This window comes from Alexandromys fortis, unplaced genomic scaffold (assembly GCF_014885135.2).
Source record: "Alexandromys fortis isolate MF-2015 unplaced genomic scaffold, M_Fortis_MF-2015_v1.1 scaffold_221, whole genome shotgun sequence".
Classification (NCBI taxonomy): domain Eukaryota; kingdom Metazoa; phylum Chordata; class Mammalia; order Rodentia; family Cricetidae; genus Alexandromys; species Alexandromys fortis.
This window is the reverse complement of record NW_026068096.1, coordinates 388,457-396,714: the sequence shown is the minus strand read 5'-3', so window position 1 is coordinate 396,714 and position 8,258 is coordinate 388,457. Positions and strand designations below refer to the sequence as shown.

Below are 8,258 nucleotides of genomic sequence, written 5' to 3'. Positions count from 1 at the left end.
GAGGCGCGGGACAGCAGGCGAACCGGCCGCGCGGCAACCGAGACACAACGGGAGCCAGTCGAGCGCGGGGGGCGAATGAGCGAGCAGACAGCGAGCCAGGAAGGAGCGGAGGGGCCGGGGACCGGACACAGGCATGAGGAGGCCAAGATGGGGGGGTTGGGGAAGAGGAGCCTTTGTGGGTTCAATGACCCTAAAAAACCCAACCTCCCCTCCCAGGGCGGTCCACCAGAGGTGGGGACCCGGGGGGGTGTGGATGGGAGCTACAGAGCGGGGTCTGGGGCACGGACCTCGCTCCCCGCTTTAGTGTTCTTTTGTTAGGTCAGTGAAGTCCGCATAGCAGATGGGGAACCCGCCACCCAGTCTCCCCATCACTCGCACAGCCCTCCCACCTGGGTCCGAGTGCACTTCCACCAGCCTTCTTGGTCCCTGTGCCGGGCCCCATGTCATCAGGGGGTCAAAGTGCAAAGGGGGCATCCCCTGCAGTGGGGCACCCCAGGGTGGGTCTCCAGGAAGTAAGGCACTGGCAGAAGTGTAGGGGGACAGCACACGGCCCCAGCCTGGGTTTGGGGACACCCAGCTCTACTCCTGGGGTCCCATCTCTCTAGCTTGGAGGGTACAGGCGGCGATGAGGAGCTGGGGTAGGCGGGGACGAGGGTGGGGGTGCCCCGGCCACTCTGTGTCCCTGATGGATGAGGGGGTCGGCGGGTGGGCGGAGGGGTTAGGCACTTAGTGGCACCTCCCGCCTCCGGGGGCCTCGGCGTGGGGGTTCCTGCTCCCCCACCTCTGTTTCTCAAAGTGCTGATACTTCCCATGTGTGAGAGGAGGAGGCCGGGGGGTGGGGAGCTGCGAGGCCTCTCATGCTGGGGTGGGGCTGGGGACAAATTGCATAGAGATGTGTCCTTCCAAACGAGGTCCGCAAGGAGAGGGGACCAGAGGGCTGAGGCGGAGGCTGGCGCAGAACCCTCCCGGGGGTCCCAAAGTACCTGTGGCACCGTCTGTCCCCAGCAGGGCCAGTGCTGGGCGGCTCCGTGTGCTCTCCAGGCCTCTGCTGCCCGCGCCGGGGGTCACGTCCACCTCCTCTGCCAGCACTGCCTCCAGCACCCTGTCTTTGGCAAACACCGTCGGTGGGGCCCCGAGGCTGGCGCTGGTGGCTGGCGGCAGGGGTCTGGGGAGACGGGGCCTGGCTGGGCGGCCCACCCTGGACACGCTGTCCATCTGTTGATGCTGGGCGTGGGTGCCAGGCTAGGCTCGTCTGGTCTGGGAGTGATGGCAGGGTCCTCGGGCGCAGAAGGGCAGCAGGCGGCTGTCCATTAGCAGCAGGTACCACGGAGACCCGCGGCTCCCACCTTTTGTCATCTTGGTTGGGAAGATTCTTTCTTTTTTTTCCTGTTTGTCTTTTGTCCTTTTCTCCTCCTGCGTGTCTGTCTTTTCTGTCGCGCTGGGAGTCGGCAGGGAGCTTCTCGCTCGTTCTAAGTTTCCACTGAAAATGCAGGCGGGGGCCATCACCTCCGGGACTCCGCCGGCAGTGGAGGCGTGGGAGGGCCAACTCCGCTATCCCAGGTACCAGGACTGTGTGGTCCGCGGAGAGAGGGAGAGAGAGAGAGAAACGGGGTGTCAGGAGCAGGCTGCCTCCTTCCACCCCCCACTGCACTCCGCATCCCTGAATGCAGACCATAATACCAAGTGTGACGCTGGCCTATGGCTTCCACCTCCACCCGACTGCCCCTACAACCGCTGGTCAGGAGGGACTCGCGTAAGTTTGCCCGGACGACAGGACCCAGCATAAGTACACCCTACGGTAGCAATATCAGGGAGTGACGTCAGATACTCGGTGTAGGTGCGCCTGTGCTATCAGGGACTTCACATAAGTAAGTCTCCTGCAGGGACCTCGCGATGTCAGAGACAGCCTAGAACTCACTGTGTACCCAGCATGGTCTCGGGTAGAGAGGTGGTCCTCCTGCCTCAGTTTTCCTAGTGCCACACTGGGCTTGGCTTTTCAGCAGTCATGCCCCTGCCTCAGCAGCCATGAAGCTGCCGGGTGGGCCCAGAGGGTAGACAAGAGCAAGCTTGCAATGGTCTGGCTCCAGAATTTTCTTTCTGTCCCCTCCAAGGTTCCTGGGCTATCTATCAGTGAGCACTATCGTAAAAATCAGGGCTAGCCTGTGGCAAAGTCCGCCCAGTCACCACAGCAGGGTGTGTGTGTGTGTCCATGTCCCAGTCTGGGGCCTGAGAGCACAGGCCAGGGGCTGCCTGCAGGGGGCGGGGCAGGGTGGCCTGAGGGGCAGCACCTCTCTCAGCCTCGCCCAGCCAAGTTCAGGCTCCGTGTCCCTTACTTCATGTCTGGTTTCCAATGGCAACCAGACAGGCCGGGGTGCGACCCTGGCCTGGTGCTGGACCATGGCCTCCGCCTCTGCCTCCCTAGGGACCCCCAGTCTGCCAAGCCGGCAGAGGGGGAGACCGAGGCAGTGGGAGGCAGCCAGAGCTTCAGCTCTTTAGTTATTTGTGTGCTCAGATATGAAGGGGCCTGGGGTGGGGGGCCGACCACGGTCTCGGTGTGCAGATGTGGGGGGGCAGGGAGGGAGCCAGGCTGCCAAGGAAGCTGAGCCAGGAATAACAATGTAGACAGCCTGGAAGTGCTGACGGGGCCGAATGAGCTGAGGCCCAGAGCTGAGGCAGGGGCCTGGACGGGGGAGAGCCCTGCAGCCTCCTGATTTCCCTGGTGGGGGTGCGGATCTTGTCAGGAAGTTCTGCTCCCTCACAGCCTTCCGTGGCTTGCTAGTGTGCCTGGGGTGAGGCCTGTGTTCTGCCACGCCTGCTCGCCCTTGCCTAGCCCACAGAGTGTGGCCGCGTCCTCTGTGGGCCAGGCCTGGTCACTGGGTCACTGTGCTCCATCTTCAGCCAGCATTGGCTAACCACCTTGGCCCTGCCTGCCCTGACCCAGAGGAGAAGGCAGAGGGAGCCATCCATCTGTCAGAGTGCATTTTGGACCCACGGAGGAGTGAGACAGAGGCCATGGCCTGTGACCAGGTAGCTGGGCCGATGATCTACTGAGCTACCAGAGATGGTGGGGGTAGTTCTAGGAGCTGCGGGGAGATGGCTGAGGCCTGAGGAAGGGGCAGGTTTGGAACGAATGACACAGCTGGGGCTGTCCCGTCTCCTGCTGTCACATTCGGGGCTCCCTGAGCCACCGATAGGGAGCTGGACAGCTAGAGAGGGTACCAAGGCAGCTGTGGAGCAACGTGGATGGAGACGACTTCATGCCGCTGTGCAACCATAGACAACTTGCCTGCCCTCTCTGAGCCTCTTTTTGCACCCTAAACTTCCTGCCTCTGCCTCCCACTCTGGATTCTCTAGCTTGGAGAACTGGGATAGGGGCGCAGCTGGGGATGTCCTGACCTGCAGTGCGCTGTGTGACCCTGGGCTGTTTGTCTCTCCTCTCTGAGCCTCGGGTTCCCCAACTATGTGCCCCGCAGCCCTGGAGTGCTCTGCCTCGGGGGGGTCCTGAAGGCGGACAGGGTGGAGGGAGACCTCACACCCACAGGGTGGGCTCAAGGCCTGGGTCAGGAGCGAGAGGCTGGCTTGGGTGTCTCTGGGGGCTATGGCCAGCAGGCCGACTGTCCCTGACTCCCGGCCGGCCCCTCTGCCCCGCCCCCCACCCCCCAGCCGGCCTCTCGGCCCCTACCTGTCCCGCAAGAGGCAAGAGGATCCCTCCGTCCTAATCCCACAAAGGGACGGTTTGCAGGGGACGTGCCGGGCGGAGAGCAGGCTGTGGGGAGGAGAGAGACCAGAGCCCGTTAGCACTAGGGCACCGGGACCAGAAAGGGTGTCTGCTGCCCGGGGGTCACACAGCCTTCCCTTTGCACCCAGTCGGAGCCCTCATGGTTCTCCCAAGGGTGTAACCCTGGGGTCCTGGGGATCCTGGCTGGTTCCTATGTGGTTGGGAAGGTGAGGTATCAGCCTTGGGCTGGGGCAGCGAATAAAATATTAATAATCAAAGGCTGCTGTGCATAATTCAGGGCTAGTCGCGGCCAGGCTGGCGGTGTCCCGCGTAGGGCGCCATCAATTATTAAGGACGCTTTATTTATTGATTCCCCTCCTAGAGAGTGTAGGGTGGGTGGAGTGTCTGTGCAGATCTATTTATCATCTAGTTGGCTGGTGGTGTTCTTTTCTGAGGCAGAATCTCTCTGTAGCCCAGACTAGACTTGAACCTACAGTCATCCTCTGGCCTCAGCCCTCTGTGTGCCAGGATGAAAGTCCTGTGCCTCCACGCCTGCTTCTCATAACCTGTGCCCACCACATCTTATCTGGGGCCAAAACCTCGGCGCCCAGGGACGAAAGAATCACACCAACCAGGGGCAGAAAAGGATGAGGAGCTGGGGAAGTGGGAAAGGCAGAGGGCAACAAAGCGGGGGGGGGGGGGGGGGGGGGGGGGGGGGGGGGGGGGGGGGGGGGGGGGGGGGGGGGGGGGGGGAACGGACGGACAGCGCCACTGCCAAGTTCCTGCTGGATACCAAGCAGAGGTCCCACCCCGACCACGCCCCCAGCCCCTCACTGGGGAGATTTCCACAGATTGACTTATTAGAGGTATATAAACTGAGGCACAGAGAGGGAGAGACATTTGCCCAAGGTCACGCAGAATGGGAGCTATTTGGAAAGGTGCCTTTGCACCACAGCCAATGTGGGGACTGATGACTTATGGGTTCTGGAAACATCAGGTCTGGGAGGCTGCAGGCCCCAAAGTCAGTTGGCATTTGGGACATGCTGGGTACACCTGCTCAGATGTGCCCCTGGGACACCCGCACCCACAGACCCTTTCAGTCAGCAGCACCTCGCACCCATCTTTCTCCAAATCCGAGAGCCCCAAGTCCCACATGCTCTTTCTGTCACTGCATGGCCCAGAGGGGCCTCAGACTTAAAGCAATCCTCCTGCCTCAGCCTCCCAAATGATCTGAATCTCTGCCATGTTTTGTGTTTCACACAAACCAACACTGATGCCCTTAGGTCTTAGATTTTATGAGCCCGTGGAATGGGGTTCAGTGCCTGGATCCCCTGTAGCCTGCATGCATCAAGCTGCACGGGGTGATGGCTGCTGCCCCCCTCCCCCAGGCTTCACTGTGCCTCCAACTACAGCAGAGGGGGCTTATGCCAACCCTGAGGCCACACCGGCCACTCACCGGTCCAGGCTGCTGAGTGGCCGGGTCGCAGGCCAGGGACACCAGATCCTTGAGGGGGTCCTGGGGGTTGAGATGTGGTGGGTACCGGATGGCTGTGTGGGGGAAGTAGGTGGAGGCCGGCTGCGGCAGGATGGATGTCGCGGGGAAGTGCAGGGCTGAGGACGGGTGGGGACTCCGTGCGATCCCTGTGGACAGAGGTGCAGGGTGGTCATGGGGTCAATGGAACCCAGTCTGGGTTGAACTTCAGCTTTTCAAGGGCACCACTGTGGTCCCCAGCAGAGCACATGACAGGTGAGTGGAGCCTGTGTCCTAAAATCGTTTACGACAGAGAACCAGGCAGTAAAATGCAAAAAAGGATGCAAAAAGAGGAAAACCAGGTCATGGGTGCGGCAGGCGGTGTGCAGCACACGCAGAACCACAGGAGGCTGAGGCAGGAGGACTGCTGTGAGTTCAAGGCCCAGCCTGGGCTACACAGTGAGACCCTTAAAACCAAGTGCTCAAGTGATAATCTCTACTCTCTTCCTGGAATTATGCTATGACAACCGCCCTGCCCCTTCCACACCCCCATAATTCCACTTCCTATCTCCGGAGCCCCGAGTTCTAGACACTTCCTGTCACAGGGCCCACACTGTGCGTCTGGGTCTCTCACAGGCCCCTCATGCCGCGAGGTGTCAGGGCCCCTTTCCTATGACAGGGCCGAGTCCCCTCTCTCGGGTGGTCACCCCATCCTGACCCCAGGCGGATGGTCACGCGTGTGTCTTCCCGCAGATGGCTTTATCAATGTGGTAGGCAAACAGCTGGAGTTACAGGAAGAGGCTGCTTGGGACCAGGTGCCCGTAAAACTTTATACATAGGACCGAGCAGCAGGAGGGCCACCGTCAGCTGATCCCGGACCTACCGGGTGGCTCTACAGGTGACAGGGTGCTCCTTACAGCCTGCCCCCCCCAGTTCAGGCCATCTCCACCACACCATACTAATCTTTTCTTCCTGGCTGGAGGGTTATAGTAACAGGACCAAAGGCTGAAAAGCCGGCAGAACTTGTGTGGCCACGCTGGTGGCGGTCGTGCGTCCAGGGACCACACTCACCGCTGTGCACCGCAATGACAGGCCTGTGGTGCTGCGTGAAGCTGGAGAGCCGGGGGGAGTCCTGGGGGGATGGGCTGTTGAACGGAGACTTGTCCATCTCGGTCTTCTTCACCGGCGACGAGATGCCTGTGGGTGGGGGTGGGTTCAGGAGAGCACAGTGAGATAGTACACAGCCACGAACACAGGCCCTCGAAGGCTTTTCTTATTCCCTAGGGATCCTGGTCCTGACCACAGAGGTCAGGTACTTGTAACCTGTTCCAACTCATAGCAATCCTCCTGCCTCAGCCTCCCAAGTGCTGGGGTAGCAGCTACAGTCTGCATCTGCTGTCACCACCCTGGGCTTGCCACCCCGTCAGGGTGGTGGTGCGGGACAGGCAGCAAGGGAGAAGCAGGCTGGAGGGGATAACGTTAGCACCGGTTCCAAAGTGGCCCGCAGCATCTTCCAGCGCGGGAGGGGCAGCATGCTCGCTTGGGCATGGGTAGCCCCCGCCCCCACTGTCCTCTCCAACTGCCCAGGTCAGACATCTTACCCAGGGTCCCCTGGGACGGTATCGGTTCACCTCCCTTCCTGTCTAGACTGTCCCCAATTACCGGCTCATTAAGGCCACTAAGCTGATTAGCATGGCATGCCTGTCCCCAGCCGCAGGACCTGCCAGCGCCAGGCCAGGTCCCCAGAGCCCCAGCCCGCCACCGGCCTCAGTTTCCCCGAGCTACACCCTGGCCTGGGATAGTTCTAGGAAGCCAGCACCTCCGACACTATCAGAGACCAGAGACTGGCTGAGGTCACACGGCGCACCGGGGTCGTTTCACTCCGATCCTTCTACAAGAGCCTTCAAGGGGGAAGAAGTCGGCAGTCCCCGGGAGGCAGTGATTCCGGCACTAGAATCAAAGAGCGGCGGGAACACGCTGTCTCGGGACCTGACTACAGAACGCTCGCTCACAACTCCCTCCCAGGAGGCCCTACAACCCGGGCTGCTTTCTTTCTTATACATGGCACTTGCACAGAAATCTAGTCTAGGTGAAAGTAATATACTGCCGGACTACAACTCCCAAGAGGCGCTGCATTTTTAGCCTAGCTCCTGCCCCGGGTGAGAGCGCAGAGCTCGCCGGGATTGGTAGTCCTAACTGCCTCTGCACCCACACAGCCAGGCCCCACCTCCTTCCATGTCCTCCGTCCAGTTGCGGTTGCTACTCGTGGGCGAGCTGGGTGAGGTGTAGTAGTCCCCGCCGGGGCTCGTGTCCACATCCTCCTCCATGGAGCCCGACTTGTGCCGTTTGCTCCTAAGCGAACAAGGATGGGGGAGGAGAGATGCAGGATGCAGGCTGGTTACCATGGAGATGGGGACTGGCTAACTTCCCGTTTGTAGGGGGTGTTATCAGGAAACATCAAGGGAACTACAGCCAGTCAACTGGTTGGGACTCCCCGAGGGAGGCAGAGGTGGACGCGACACCAGTCTTTGCACTAAAACCCAGGGCTAAGACTCGGTTTACAGATGGGGAAAACAGAGGCACACCACGTGATCAGCTCAATGTCCCAAGATCTCTGGAAGAATTTGTCAGGCTTCAGGCTAGCCTTTGTGGCCTACCAGGGCTGGGCGACAGGGTACTGGAACTAGGCTTCTGAAGATGAGCCCACGTGTATAGTACAAACGGTTACTGCAAGTGAACCTGGGCCTGCTGCAGGGGGGCAGGGGTGAGAACCGTGGGCCTGCTGCTGCAGGGGGTAAGGGGGTGAGAACCGTAGGCCTGCTGCTGCAGGGGTGCAGGGGCTGAGAACCGTGGGCCTGCTGCTGCAGGGGTGCAGGAGGTGAGAACCGTGGGCCTGCTGCTGCAGGGGTGCAGGAGGTGAGAACCGTGGGCCTGCTGCTGCAGGGGTGCAGGGGCTGAGAACCATGGGCCTGCTGCTGCAGGAGGGAAGGGGGCTGAGAACCGTAGGCCTGCTGCTGCAGGGGTGCAGGGGTGAGAACAGTGGGCCTGCTGCTGCAGGGGTGCAGGGGG

General features: G+C 61.1%; 1 protein-coding gene across 3 annotated transcripts in view; it reads right to left on the bottom strand.

The window, feature by feature from the left end:
- Window positions 1-1,405: 1,405 nt before the first annotated feature.
- The window catches only part of Nfic (nuclear factor I C), a 28,964-nt gene continuing 22,111 nt past the window's right edge, over window positions 1,406-8,258 (bottom strand). For 2 of the 3 annotated variants that reach the window (XM_050123492.1, XM_050123491.1), the window contains exons 6-10: window positions 7,417-7,541; window positions 6,261-6,386; window positions 5,175-5,359; window positions 3,683-3,766; window positions 1,421-1,569 (exon numbers count right to left, since the gene is read on the bottom strand). In XM_050123492.1, coding sequence (XP_049979449.1) covers window positions 3,716-3,766; window positions 5,175-5,359; window positions 6,261-6,386; window positions 7,417-7,541 — 487 coding nt within the window. In that variant the 3' untranslated portion in view covers window positions 1,421-1,569; window positions 3,683-3,715. Of the gene's footprint in view, window positions 1,570-3,682; window positions 3,767-5,174; window positions 5,360-6,260; window positions 6,387-7,416; window positions 7,542-8,258 lie in introns of all 3 variants that reach the window. The other variant, XM_050123494.1, reaches the window with a different exon arrangement.